This window comes from Lycium barbarum, chromosome 9 (genome assembly GCF_019175385.1).
Source record: "Lycium barbarum isolate Lr01 chromosome 9, ASM1917538v2, whole genome shotgun sequence".
NCBI classification, from domain to species: domain Eukaryota; kingdom Viridiplantae; phylum Streptophyta; class Magnoliopsida; order Solanales; family Solanaceae; genus Lycium; species Lycium barbarum.
In genome coordinates, this window is record NC_083345.1 from 87,728,498 (window position 1) to 87,744,196 (window position 15,699).

The 15,699-nt window shown below is 35.9% G+C and overlaps 1 protein-coding gene across 3 annotated transcripts; it reads right to left on the minus strand.

Annotated features, from left to right (window-relative positions):
• Positions 1–407: 407 nt before the first annotated feature.
• Positions 408–13,931, minus strand: LOC132609068 (xylan O-acetyltransferase 1-like). Of its 3 annotated transcripts, none has more exons than XM_060322897.1 (6): positions 13,353–13,931; positions 4,548–4,698; positions 4,290–4,461; positions 1,447–1,646; positions 1,204–1,362; positions 408–1,096 (listed from the first exon to the last, which is right to left on the minus strand). In XM_060322897.1, exons 1-6 carry the CDS (start codon positions 13,798–13,800, stop codon positions 748–750), a joined length of 1,479 nt encoding a protein of 492 aa, XP_060178880.1. In that variant the 5' UTR covers positions 13,801–13,931; the 3' UTR covers positions 408–747. The 3 variants fall into 3 exon arrangements, with proteins under 3 accessions (XP_060178880.1, XP_060178882.1, XP_060178881.1); XM_060322899.1 differs by having other exon boundaries at positions 4,548–5,035; positions 13,353–13,480; XM_060322898.1 differs by having other exon boundaries at positions 4,548–13,495.
• Between the last annotated feature and the right edge of the window lie 1,768 nt (positions 13,932–15,699).

Consider the following 15,699-nt stretch of genomic DNA (forward strand, 5'->3'; position numbering starts at 1 on the left):
ACGTTGCAACAGTTGCATGCACAATTGTGGAACAGCCAAAGTGGATCCCGAATTCTGCAGAAGCAGTTGCAATATAGACTTATGTTGACCAGTCCCTGCCACGTTCCCTGTTGCCCAACTCCGGAACTAGGTGGGCTTGTGTTGTAATTTGGGATCTTCAACAGATAAAGATCAACCACGTCGGCCTCTCTTGAGTGTTGGGACCGGCGTAGCCTTAGCTGAGTCACGTCCGATTTGCCTCTATTTTTCACGTGTGATCTCCTGTCTCGTCGAGCAGTGAAGTCCGAATTTGCTGTGGAACGCTTAAAAACAGAGTACAACTTGCATGTGGTTAACAAACCGTTCAAAATTACTTAATATGACGTAAAAGAAGCTTATTCCTCGGCAACAATAAAGCAGATCGATCATACTTACAATTTGCAATTTTGCATATTATTTATTTCCCTCGAAGATATAATTTCATTGTACAATTGGTCGTACAACATATATGTCCCATTCAGTTTTCGCCCAATTGGCAGTTTCTATAACCTCATAGGCCAAATGAAAATCCCCACAAAGAGATAAAATGAGAATATGAAGCCCAACATAAGGAAGGACAGCTACAAGATTTTTCCTTTTGCTCTTCTGATAAAAGAAAAAAAAGAACAATGACCGAAATTACACAAAAAATTAATATTGTGGGTAAAGGTTTAAAAAAAAAAAAGGAAAATTTGCAGTACGAGCTGCACTATGAAGAAAGGCCAAGTGTCAAGAACGCGAGATAATGCGCGAGTAAAGGAACTCGTTCCACGTGTCAGGCAATCCAGGGAGACACCAATGGATACAATCAGCATAAGTTGCAGGATCAGCTTGCTGGTCAGGCGTTAGCATTTTGCCTTGACGAATTGTGTGTACCGATGTGTGCCCATCTTTTCTGTACTCTGACAATGTTGTTATGTTCACGAAGTAAAATGGGATTTTGATCGATTCAGTCACCTTTGCTGCTATCACAAACAGCCTCTTATCTGTTCCAACATTTAGTGGCATTGAGGTGTTCAGTATTGGGGTTGTCTCTTTTGCACATTTTATGCCATCAGGATTTTCCCAATCTAAGCTCCTGTTTTTCAGCCATTTCGCATTCAAGAATGAGTATATTTATGACTGTCACAAATATTTAAAAGGAAAACGTAGCTTCAAAGAAAAGGTAAGTGGGGTCTTAATTACTTGATATGAAGAGGAGACATGCTCATGAAGAAAACTTGGGTGCGATTGGGATCTATATTTTTATCGACCCACTGGGACCAAGTTGTCAAAACTCTCCGATAAGCTGTTGGTCTGTCTATCTCATTGTATTCTGTCGCCCCTTCATCGAACGATCCTCGCCTGTTGAGTAGGAAATTTCCACATCATCAATGCATGAAACTTAAACTAGATTGAATGTTGTTACTAAGGAGTTATGTTACTTACAGAATTTTCATAGAGAAAGTGTTCATCCACCAAATGTATGTGTTAAAGATGAGATAGTCCACATTCTTCCAGTTCTTGCCATGCTTCTCAATAGATTCGGGCATGATGATTCTGTTGAAGATGCTATGCATATTTGGATCATCCGAGTTTGATTCCACTAGAAACGGAGCCCAGTAAAATTCCACGGTGGCATTGTAATCCTGCATATTAATTCTATATATAATAAGTGCCATGGAGGGACGAACACAGCAGTCCCTCCTTGTACCCATTGCTTCACGAATTGTACCCACATTAAATTCTTGTACTATGAGCTATATAATTTGTACACTTTATCCAACTATTTTTATATCCCATGGAGACATGTGTCATAGTACTTAATATTTATTCCCTTCTCATGTATAGACGTAAGCACTTTAAATTTAATTCTCTGACACATTTATTTCCTTTGTGCACTTTTACTTGTTCACTTTTGACTTTTCGTTTTCTAGCTGAATATTTATTCTCTTCTCATGTATAGACATATGTAGTTCAATTTTAATTCTCCTTCATAAATTTATTTCCTCCATGCGCTTTAATTTGTTCACTTTTGACTTTTCACATTCTTTGAGAATTAATAAATCTCACGTGGATCTATACCATAGTATTAAATATTTATTCTCTTTTCATGTATACATGTGTGCACTTCTATTTTTATTCTCTGACACATATTTATTTCATCTGTGCACTTTTACTTGTTCATTTTGACTATTCACGTTATTTAAGAATTAATAAATGAAGTACTCAATCAGTCCCATATTACTTGGTCACATTACTATACTTAACTTTTCACGTTCTTTAAGAATTAATAAAAATGAAGTACTCCCTCCGTCCATATTAACGTAGACATGTGTCATAGTACTTAATATTTAATTCCCTTCTCAGGTATAGACGTATGCACTTTAAATTTAATTCTCTGAAATATTTATTTCCTCTGTCCACTTTTACTTGTTCACTTTTGATTTTCATGTTCTAGTTAAATATTTATTCTCTTCTCATGTATAGACATATGCAAATCAATTTTAATTCTCCTACACAAATTTGTTTCCTCCGTGCACTTTAATTTGTTCATTTTTTACTTTTCACATTCTTTGAGAATTAATAAATCTCACGTGGATATATGTCATAGTACTGAATATTTATTCTCTTCTCATGTATACACGTGTGCACTTCTATTTTAATTCTCCGACACATCTATATTTCCTCCGTGCACTTTTACTTGTTCATTTTTTACTTTTCACGTTATTTAAGAATTAATAAATGAAGTACTCCTTCCGTCCCATATTACTTGGCCACATTACTATACTTAACTTTTTACGTTTTTTAAGAATTAATAAAAATGAAGTACTCCCTTCGTCCATATCACTTAGCCACATTACTAAAAATATATGTCTATTTTTCTATTCTATATTTATCTTCTTTTCTATTTCTATTATCCTCATTTTTCTTCTTTGTCAATACTTTAAACGTGAAGAGAGGACGAACAATAGCAATGCAAATTTGCACCAAAAGTTATTTTAATGCTCCTACACATAACCTGTTCACTTTTGACTTTTCACGTTCTTTGAAAATTAATAAATCAAGTATATATTTTTATCATAATATTCATATTTATTGGTATATAGTCTCAATAGCCTCCGAAAATGATTTGGAAATGAATAATTAATGTGAAGGGTAAAATAAGAAGAAGAATTTTTTTTCGTTGATATTTTAACATCGACAAGTAAAAGTAAAGGGAGGGAGTGACATTTATCCCCGTTTTCCATCGTTGTCAATACTTTACTTATTTACTCTCCTTTGCAGTCTCTTATTATTGTTTCTTTACATTTATAAAATGTATTACTTTATATTTTCATTTCAGAATTAAAATTTGGTGATTAATGATATAACATATATCTTTCTAATTTTGATTTCTTTGTAACAATTAATATAAAAAATTATAATATATTTTTTAATTAATTTCATAAAAATCTTTTAATCCAATATATACAACAAAATGGTTTTTATGTTTGGATCTGAATAGTTACTTAATTGAAATGGATGTCAACCTGTCAGTATACATATAAAATATTAAAGAATTTAAAAGAAAAAATTTAGAATCAGAATATTAATTTTCCCTCAAATTCTTACTAATTTTCTTTTACATTAATGAACAACTTTCATTGTCATGATAATGATAAAAAAGTCCGACTCTTTCCATCTCAAAGAATTTTAATTACAACTAAAGTGATGGTACATAAAATACATTTTGTATATATAATAACAATTATAATGTTTTTAAAAGTTATTTTCAAAATACAAACCTTAAAGACTGACTAATCAAAATACAAACCTTAAAGACTTACAAACCTTAATAATGTATTGCTAGTAATTTAAAAACAGAAAAAGTTTAACACACTAAAACTCAATTTTCTAGAAACATTAGTCCAACCACTATTAGAACCTTTCAACAGAAAGAAACTACTTTCACCAATATTAGGTGAAAAAAAGGCTTAAATAGACTGAATCTCTGTCACTACGTAGTCGTGACCTCTCCACTAATCAAGATTTGGAGTATTTATTAAGCAGCATTATTAAATTGACTAATTGAGATACAATCATAATTCATGCTTATTAGGAATAATTAATAAAATTACATTAAAGTCTTTAATTACTCCAATAAAATACTAGTACTACTTAACATTAAAGTGTTTAATTAATAAAGTAGCATTAAAGTCTTATCATACAAAAAGAAGCCAACACATAATCATTATGTTTGAGGAAAGTATGAGATAATAAATCTTTTTAAAAAGTTAATTATGGATTACCTCAATTCTGAATACAGATAAAGAGCCACTCTTGTTTAAGCTTTTTTGATTAGGAGGAACAACAGATTGAACCAAACAAACCATGGATTCCCATTGATTCCTGTTCAATGAGTCTCCCACAAACATGAGCCTCTTGTTCCTCAGTTTCTCAAGTAGCAATCTTGGTTTAAACCTGAAATTGTAATTAAATAAAACTTAAATGGTATTCAGAAAAATTAAAGAAATGAAGGAATTCAAGAATGGTCTTAAATTTCTTACTTGGGTAAAGAACAGTCTCTTGGTTGCCACTTCCAATTCTGATACATAGAGTCTTGTCTTCCATTCCTCAAGCAAGTAACTTGAGCAGTGAGGAATTCACATTCTTGTTCTTTGTAAATTGGGTGAGTTACATTATCATAAACCCAATTCCCTACAAAAATATCACAATCATCAGGTGGCAATTCAATGTTTTCTTCTTCTTCTTCTTCAATAGGCATTTCAATTCTCTGTTCTCTTTCAGTTTCCTCTTCTTCTATTTCTGTCTCGACTACAGTTCTTGAATTCATAACTACAGATGAAATTTTGTTTTCATCTGTATTAATACTTTCTTCAACCGCCGTTTCTTGTTGAGGTTTTGGTGTGGAGAATGGGAATTCTACAATGGACTTGAAATCTTCATTATACATGAAGCAACCAAAGATGAATATGGAACAGACCACAACGAATAATGACAGGTTATTGTTCTTCCGCCCGCCACCGTGCTTCATCTTGAATAATTTTGACATGAGAAAGAGTTGAGATGAGAAAGAGTTGAGATGGGAAATGCCACAGGTCACAATAGGAAATATAGACAAGGGAAAGACTAACATCTCCAACTTCTCTTTTTCTTATATTATTTTTCTGTTATTAAAAAAAAAATATATATATATATATATATTAACTAATGGATATTTGGTGAAATGGGGTTTTCTGAAAGATGTTGATTTTGAGTGTAGGATTGCCATTCTCAGATTTAGGTATTTGTTTGAAAGTGCTCTATTACTCCTGCTTTAGCAAACGAACTAACTAACTACCATTATTAGATGTGCGAGAGAGATTGGGATAGAGGAGTGATCTCAAAGCGTTATTCATCTTTCTCACTGTTCGTTTTCAATCTTGTTTTATAACGACCTCACATAAGAAAATAAAGTTTTTATTTATTTACACTGGTCAATTATTTTAACGATTTATGGCAAGTTCTTATTACATTTATGTATTATACAGAATTAAATTCTTTTTCTTTATTTTGAGTAATTGATATTGGGGAATTTTCAATGTAGTTTCTACTTCTTTTAAAAAAAAATAAAAATTTTACAGTAAACTGGATAATATATCGGGGACATTGAAACTTTGGGAACCAAAAAACATTAAAGATAACAAATTTCCAATTGCTTTCTTTATGTGTTTCTTAATATATCCAGCGAGATCTTGGATATTGAACACAAAAACATACAAAGAATTAGAAATTAGAAATAGAGAGATTAAAGGAAAATAAATAGTGGGGTCGACATTTTTAAGCTGCTGTACTTTTAGCTTCTCCTTTTTTTTTTTTTTTAAGTAACCAACAGCTTTCCATTAATTACCATTGAACTTTACATAACTAGCTGGCCAACACTACTTGCTAGGTTCAGAAATACATGACACTTGAACTCCTAAGGATCAAATAACAGTAGCTAAAAAGAAAAATTTTGAACTAAAACTTGGCTACCAATTAGTGCCCGAACAGTGCAAATATATGCTAGATCCTTGGCTAATCTTTCCACTGTGCCACTCTTCTTTTCAAAGACTCTTTGGTTCCTTTCTATCCACAATGTGTGAAGCACTTCAACAGTAATTATCTTGCAGATTTGAGCTTGTTGACCTTTTCCCTTGCTACTAGAAATGCACCACTTCATAAAATCCTCCCAGTCAACTGCATTGAACATCCCCTTATTGCTCCATATCAAGACTTTTGCCCATAGTGTCCTTGCAACTGGATAGAGGACAAACAGGTGCTTATGAGTTTCAGGAACCTGGTTGCATAGGACACATATCTTTGTAGCCTCAAGACCCCATTTTAACAACCTATCAGCAGTTAACAACCTTTGATGTAGACCAAGCCATAGTGTGAAACATGCCTTTGGCCTTGCTTGGTTACCAAACATTAGCCATTTCCATGCTAATCTAGGCAAGTTACCTAGCAACTGGAGATAGAAAGATTTGATCAAGCTCTTTTTTTGATTAATAGAAGACTATAGCAAGGTATCTCTGGCCCTCATGATTTTCCTTGTCATCCAACTGACTGTTTTAGGGATTGGACAGTCCCTCAAAAGCTGGCCTTTAATATAGTATGTATGAATCCATTTAACCCATAACTTATCCGCTTTATGGGCCAAATCCCAGCACAACTTTGTCACAGCTGCTTGGTTCCACTTCCTCAGGTGAACCAAATTTAGACCACCTGTTGATTTAGGATTGCACATATACTCCCAAGCCATTAAAGCTTTCTTAGTAATCACATCTTCACCTGACCAGATGTAACTTCTACAGTAGCCATCAATCAGCTGAATTACCTTTGATGGGATGAGGAATAATTGGGACCAATAAGCTTGTACCCCAAAAAGTACAGCTTAGACCAGCTGCACCCTCCTTGCATATGATAGTTTCTTTGCTGCCTAGGTGGAGATTTTAGCAGTGATCTTTTCTACAAGGGGAAACCACTGCCTAATAGTCATCTTCTTGGTAGATAAAGGAACTCCAAGGTATTTGAAAGGCAACACACCCAAGGAGTATCCTAGCTGCTGCAGAATCTGATCTTTCATCACTTGATCAACACCCCCAAAGTATATTGAACTTTTGCCAAGATTAGCCCGAAGGCTAGAAGCATTTGAGAAATTCTTTAAACATTGATGCATAGCCAGAAATGATTTCATATCACCCTTAGAAAACAAAAGATCATCAGCAAAGCATAAACGTGTGATACCAAGTTTGGCACACTGAGGGTGAAATTTGAACTCCTTGTTACCCTTCAGATTATTCAGGCTTCTACTTAGAAATTCCATAGCTATAGCAAACAAGAAAGGGGGCATGGGGTCCCTTTGCCTAAGACCCTTAGCTGCTAGAAAGGCTGGAGTGTGCTCACCATTGAAAATTATAGAGTAACTCACAGTCTTGACACAATTAAGCACCCAAGTAACAAACATATGAGGGAAACCCAGTTCTGTCATTACTTGTTCTAAGTAAATCCACTCTATAGAGTCATAGGCCTTTTGTGGGTCAATTTTGATCATACACCTTACAGAAATATGCTTTCTACTATAAACCTTGATTATCTCATGTGCAAGAATTATATTATCAACAATATTCCTACCAAGGATAAACCCAGCTTAGGCATCACAAATGACAAAACCAATTACATCATGTAGTCTATTACCAGAATCTTGCCTATGATCTTATATAATACAAAACAACAAGCAATCTGCCTAAATTCCTTCACAATAGTAGGACACTGAGTCTTGGTGTAACGACCCGTTTGGTCGTTATAGTTCTTTTGGTACTTTCGCCCATTCCCGATCATTGATTGGCTCACTTTTGACCCGAGGGGGCCTTTGAAACGCTTCCCAAGGTGTCTACCTTGGATTCGGGCAACTTTGGGAAAAATATAGACTTGAAGTGAAAAAGGGTTGACCCGAGGTTGACTTTTGGGTAAACGGACCTTCTTTGGAATTCTGTCGATTTTGAGAGGTCCGGATTGTCATTTAGAACCTGTATGTATATTTGGTTCGGTTCCTAATGCATTCCGGGACTTGGATGGGAATTCTAAATTAAGGCATCGATAGTTAATTCGGTCAATGAGACATCCGTTGGGATTTTCGAGGCCACAGACACGTTCGTAGCGCGTTTTTATGTGGGTCTAGGTATCTGGTATGTGAGCAGGTGGCCTCGGAAGTTAGTCGAACAATCAGACCGAAAAGAAAAACTTAGGCCAAGTTCTGGTGTCTGGTGCCTACTTTGGCGGCACTAGCACCGCAGCAGCGACACCGCTGCAGCGGTAGCCCTGCCGCTGCAGCGGTCCTAGCCATTTAGGCTTGACCGCTGATGCGGTCGGGTGGCCGCTGGGGCGGTCACGGTACCGCTGTAGCTGGTGACGGGCAGTTAAATCCATTAAGTGAGTCTTAGACCCTCATTATTTCATATCTCGATATTGGAGCTTGGGAAAGCCGTTCTTGGAGACAAATTGAAGGAATTCTTGGAGGTAAAACTTTGTCTAATCCTTTACTCATCTTTAATCACAATCATCTTAGATTTTCCCTTTCCCTTTTCAATCCCTTAGAAATGGAATTTGAAGGAGGGTTTTGGGAGATTTTTCCCTAAGATTATACTTGATAAATTGAAGATGTTAATGTTAAAATGTGATGAATCTAAGCTTAGTAAGTCCAGATCTTCCACTTTTAACATTGAATTTCGGATTTGGAGAATTAGGGTTCATACCCAATTTGGTTGGGACAATTCTTGAGTTAAATCAACAATTAATGATTGGGTTATGATTACCTAGGATTCAATTTGGTATTTTACCGGCGAATTTCCCGTTTCGCCCTTGTGGGCTCGTTTTCCCAATTTCTAGGGTTAAAATGGACTAATTGATATCATAGCAATATTAGTATCATTCTCCATGATTTTTAATTTAGAATTCGATTATGCTTAGAATATTTTTGTTGTGAGCTTCAGAGGAAGGGCAAGGCAATAGAGTGACTTGTTGGTATTGCGGTTCGGCAGTCCAGGTAGGTTATGGCTTACCTCTAGTGAGACTATGCATAGCGAATCACATATTTAGAATATAGTGTCGGAGACAGCATGTGAACCTTCGGGTATGAAGTTGGGTTAGATATTGCTTTAGGTTGGGCCCTGATATGTGTTGGGACTAGCAACCCCGTTATGTGTGTTTACTGTTCCATTTTGATGGTTGATGCTACGAGTAGTGGTAAATATCAGAATTTGTGTTACTATCTTGACTGAGATATGGTTGACATACCGTTGTTGGTATTTGCATTGTGATACATTGTTGACGTATCCGTTGTTGGTGCTAGTGATATCGATACATTGTTGGCATACCATTGTTGGTATTGTGATATGATACATTGTTGGCATACCCTTCGTGGTATTTGTGATATTGAACTTGATTGTTGATACTTGATGTACGCATTGCACACATTCTCACACATTCATCATACATGGCCGATACCCGGTGATGATCCGGTATCGTTGATGAGCGAAACTAGTATTTGATTGACTCCTTATTTGAGTGATTATAAAAGGCCGATGTCCGAATATCCATTCTGGAATCGTTGATTGTATAAAGCTGATGTCTGATAAACTATTTTACTTGAGGGATTGTGAGAAGCCGATGTTCGAGTTTCAATTCCGGAATCATAGATATGTGCATTGCATACATTCCCTCATATTCATGATGCATGACCGATAGCCGGTAATTATCCGGTATCGTTGATTGAGCGACTCTTTTACTTGACTGATTGTGAGAAGGCCGATGACCGATGATCTATTCTGGCATCGTTGTTGCATGGCCAATTCCGACGTTATTTCGGAATCATTATTAGTGCATGGGCTCCACGTGTCCCCCAGAGTGGTGCCGATGAGACTCCTCCTGTGAGCAATTAGCCAGGGTCCCGTCTGTCTGTTGGGCAAAGATTCGGGACGGGTGGAACTTATACTTCACGAGTCACACTGGGTTATGCTACCGAGACGTCGATATTTCCGTCCGGAGTACATGTGTACACCTTATTTGCAAGGCATTACATCTCATCCATTCCATTATCGCATTGCACTTCATTGCATTGCATTGGCTTGATTGAGATTCGTGGTGATTGATTGATTGATGATTGAATTGGATATATACATATTTCGGACTTGGTGTACTTGGGTTTAGAGGCGTTACGTAGACGATGACGAATACTTGGTTGTGATCTTATTATCTTACACTTGTTGGATTCCTTGCTATCTACTTATTTTCTGAATTGTGTTATCTATGCTTGGTCGGCCGATGATGCCTACCAGTACTGTTGTTTGTACCGACTTGCCCTTGCTGCATTCTTTTATGAATGCAGAGTATCAGGTCGGATCTACTTCTCTGACTCATGGCTGATCGACTCTTCAGCTTCCACTTGAGTTTTTCAGGGTGAGCACGGCGTCCGCTGACCTCGAAGACTCTTCTGTTACTTATGTCTTGTATTATTATTCAGACCTTTAGTATTCGGATTTAGATGCTCTTGTATGACCAGACCAGATACTGGGGTGGATTTTATTTACTTCCGCACTTGTTAACATTATATTATATTTTGAGACTTACGTTATTTTACTTTCTTCCGCTATTTTCTATTATTATGATTGTTGAGTTAAGGGTTCGCCTACCGAGGTAGGAAAGGTAGGTGCCCGCATGACCTAGGCTGAAATGGGTCGTGACACTTAGGGACAAAAGAAACAATGGTACAATTTATAGGAGTATAAAGCTTTCTGCTTCTAAAGAACTCCTTAACTACTGCTATGATTTCAGTTTTAACAATAGGCCAAGACTTTTTAAAAAAGAAAGCATTGTAGCCATCCTTACTTGGGGCTTTGTCATCCCTTATGGCTTGTAAGGCATTGGAAATGTTAGCTTCTGTCACTTCAGTACATAGAGAAAGTTTTTGTTGTTGGTTAAGTATAGGCCCCTGCTTCATGGTAGCTTTACACACTGCTAGCAAGACTCCTGCCAAGGATCCCATTAAACTCTTATAAAATTTAACAAATTCTTCCTTAATCTCCTGTGAGCCAAACAACTTAGTACCAATGAGGGAAGTAATTTCTAGGATTTGGCTCCTATGGCTTCTCTCCTTGCATACAACAACAAAGTATTTGTTGTTAGAGTCTTCCAACTTCACCCATTTCACCCCAGATTTCTATTTAAGGGCACTTTCCTCTATCAGAGACCATTTCTCAAGGTTCACAATAGCCTGTTTTTCTTGCAAAAGTAGGTTGTCATCAACTTGTGTAATTATTTTCTTTTGCAAGACTTCCAACTCCTCCCTAGTCCTCTAAATTTTGAGTTTAATATACTTGAATTCCTGGTTGCTGAGAGCTCTCAGGGCTAGTTGTAAAGCCTTCATCTTAAGCTATACATTTTGCATAGGATTGACGGCTTTCCTCCCTTCCCAGTATTACCAACAATCTGAAGAAAATCAGCATGATCTGCCCAAATGTTGAAGAATTTAAAGGAGACATCTTTAGGTTGAGTATTATGCTTTAAATTGAGCAACATGGGAGCATGATCTAAATTGAAAGGTAAGTCATATTGTATGGTAACTTAACCCCACTTAAGCATCCAGCCAAAATTACCAAAGCACCTATCGATTCTGCTGGTGATCCTCTCAGCACCCAATTGTTTGTTAGACTATGTGTAATAGTCTCATTGCCAAGGAAGCTCATGAATTCCACAATGCTGTATGCATCTAGAGAAGTCTTGTACCTCTTGGAGGGTCACAGGATTGCCAAAGAGTCTATCATTCAGATGCAGCACAACATTAAAATCACCAGTAACTAGCCATGGCTGAGTGATATCCAGTGATATAGCTTCCAGGTCTTGCCATAAAGTCCTTCTTAGCTCACCAGTATTAAAACCATACACCACTATAATGACACACTTCTCATTAGATGTTTTGTCTCTAACTTCACAATGGATCAGCTGTGCAGTGGCTTGAATAAGGTTAACCTCAAACCAATTTGGATCCCATAGAACCCAAACTCTACCATTGACAGCATATTGGTGTTGGTCAGAACTTCCCATCCTGTAGCTATATTCTTCATTCTACCGTTCACATTATGCTCCTTTACTCTAGTTTCAATTAAGCTAACTAGTTTGATCCTTTTATTCACTAAAAACTTCTTAAACTCTTTCTGCTTATACCTGTTATTAATACCTCTAATATTCCAAAATAGCCAAGTCATGTTAAGCAGTTAAAGGTGCTCCACCTCTATCCATATGTAGAGCAGTAGTGTCACACTTTTTTTTACTCAAAGACCCATAAGCATTTTTAGTAGCTATTGCAGACAGAATAGGAAAATTCACCAAGTTAAACTCTAGACTTGTGGTCTGATTACTAGAAGCAGCTTGCACAGGGGTGGTGACCACTACCCCTTGATTAACACCATCAGGGGTCTTGGGTAAAGCTTGTTGAGTTTGCATTTGTATTTCCCCTACCAGAACTGACTGAGAAGGTAGTTCAACCACTGTACTAGCAACACGGCCAGGTAAAGTTACCCCAGTAGTTTTCCATTCATGAGTAACATGTTTGCCTCTTCTTCTTCTTCTTCTTCTTCTTCTTCTTCTTCTTCTTCTTCTTTGTGGAGATGGATGTTGCTCCACGGGTTGTTCCTTACATATGTGTTCTATTTTCTGGCATTTGGGGCAGAAATCAGGCCTCCATTCATAGACAACAGCTTGGGTGAGCTGTTATCCACTAGGGTCCTTAATAAGTATCTCCTTTGGTAGTGGCTTGGTTACATTCACTTCAATCAACATTCTAGCAAAGGAAAGTCTAGTTTGCTTTGTAGTACATTAATCTGCAAAAATAGGAGTTCCTAAAGTGCTTGCAATCCTACTCAAAGACCCCAATTCCCAGCAATCTAGAGGTAATTTGGGAAATTGGATCCATAATGGTACTTCGGCTGCAGACTCTGAATTGAGGTTGAAATCCCTACCCTAGGTTTTCAATATCACCGGCCTATTATTGAAAATATAAGGCACTCCATACAGGATTTCATACATGTCTACCTCGAATTGGAATTTGACAATGAAATAGCCATCATCATGTAGGAATAAGGTCGGTATAGCCACCTTGTTCCAGTTTTGAGATATGTATCTTTGCATAGCATTGAACCCAAGACATTCGCCAACAAAATATATAATGAGGGCACATTTCCATTTCCCTAATTCAACATTCACATCTTCCTCAGCTAATTGGGCTACAGCTACACCATCTATAATGACAGGAGGAACATAGCGTAGAGGCATACCATTGGTTGCGACCCTATTGTTTTTGAACAAATTGACCCATGGATCAGCTAGAGTAGCACCATCCTCAGCTTCCACTGGTGGAGGATTGTCATACTCCAGTAACTTCTCCTTAGCTTTCATCGCAGGCGAGACCATTGGAGGCACACTATTCCCATCAGGTGCCGCTCCTTGCTCTGTTAGGGTATGAGGAGTTAAAATCAGTTTCTTAGCAAGCTCATTATGTCTTGATGAGGCACCAGTAGTTATCGGAGATGGGGTAGGGTTCAAAATCGGCACTGTTTCTCCCAAATTTGGATCGGGGTTTGGCTTATTTTGCTTTTCGCCGGAGTTCACAAAACTAGCAAGAGGGACTTTACGAGGTCGTCCCCTTTCCCGTCCTTGCCCCTGAGCTGCTTGTTGTTCATGTGGTTGACCTTTAGCTTGACTTTTTGCCCTTCTTTTCGCCATGGATGACCTATCGGTGCACGGTAACTAGCGTGCGCCAGTACCATGAGCTAGAGAGAGAATTTTTGAAGGCCTCTTTTTACTCCTTTTACTCCTTAATTTATGAAGCTGTTGAAGCGCAACTCTGCTTGATACTCAATTTTCAATCCACCAGACAGATATATAATTTTCGGTCTCAAAATACTTGTCATCCTTACTATAAATATTTGTATTAAAAATATTTGATATCTTTACTAAATATATTTATCTCAAAATACTTGTCACTTTATTTAACCAAGATAAAATTAAATAGCTTTTCCCATTTTACCCTTATATTAATTACATCAATTAGCTGATATTATGGATACAAATACCAAAAAGAATTCATTTTATTTTGTATTTTAAATATTAATTGTGGAGAAATAATGGTGAAAATGTTTAAGAGGGTAAAATAGTCAAAACATGACCCTTATTACTATAATATTTTTTTAAGGGGCATGTAAATGAAAAATACATAATTATTTTGAGACGGAGAGAGTATTTTTTAGTACTCCCGTCGGTCCATATTAAATGGTGGTTTTACCTTTCATTTTGATCCAAAATAAGTGAAGTTTTACATAATCAAGAAATATTTAATTAACAACCAAAGGATGTGGTGTACCGAATGGGCCCTATGGATCGTGAATCCGGAAGTAGTCGGGCTTCAATGCGGGTACCGAACATCAGGTGGGAAACAAAAAAAAAAAAATTAAGGGTGAAGTAGTAAAACACTTCTTAATTTAGAGGAGTGAGTTAATTTCTCTAAAGGTATATCTAAACCAAATGTGGAACGGTCTTTGTGCCACACTCATTTTGGCCACAACGGCTCAAATGAGGGTAGTTCAATAAATGTACATGGATGTCTAGGTTAAATTTAATAATTTATGCTTAGTTTATGTCATTTCTATCCTTTCCTCTAATTCAAAATTTGCGTGGAGTCCTCTCTCATCAATTCAATTTTGGGTTTTTTCCCAAAGCATTGAGAATCTCAAAGATGCACACATACTTTTCTTTCTTAATTACACACAAAAAAAACCCTATTCTTTATTAAAAAAACTTTTAGAATTTTTTCATACATGAATTACTTAGTTACTTGATACTTAAAATTAATTCTTAAAGTTATAACTTTAAAATAATGGCATATGTTAGTCATTTTCCTCTAAAAAGTTTTAAAATGATAAACTTCAAGAGTTTAAGCTATAAGTTGAATGTAACTTTATTGTTCTTTCATCGCCATCGTGTACGAGAATTCAAAATTTGACAGTCATGGGTGGACTATTACATTTATAGTAAATAAGTCAGTAGTCTAAAAATGATATAGTAAATGAGTCAGTAGTCTAAATATGATAATAACATTTATATTCAAACGATTCGGGATTGATTAAATTAGTATAATAATTTTTTTTATAAATATGCAAGCAATCAAAAAATCAATTTTTTTTAATTTATTAGAAAATTCTCTCCCATTTTTCTTATAATGAATAAAATTTGAAGATAAATGGAAAATAAATTCTTCCTATTTTTAAAATTATGCATATTAATTAGACAAGTTCATAAAAAATCTTTAGCTATATTTTGATATATTTTGTTAGATTTAATTGATTACTTTATTGTTTTTTTATATTTTATGGTATTAGTCTCTTTTTGTTAAATTTTATTTTAAAAATATTAAGATTACTAAAAAGTACTCAAACGCATTTTTGACAGCTATTACATTTTTACATAATCAAATCAGAAGAAAATAAGTGCACATTAACTAATTAAACTCACTAGAACTATTAACAAGTTCAATTAAAATTTTCAGCTCTTATTCTAAATTAAGGGTGAAAGATAACTTGTAGTATAAAAGAAAAGAAGAACAAGAGGGAAAAAACATTATGGGAA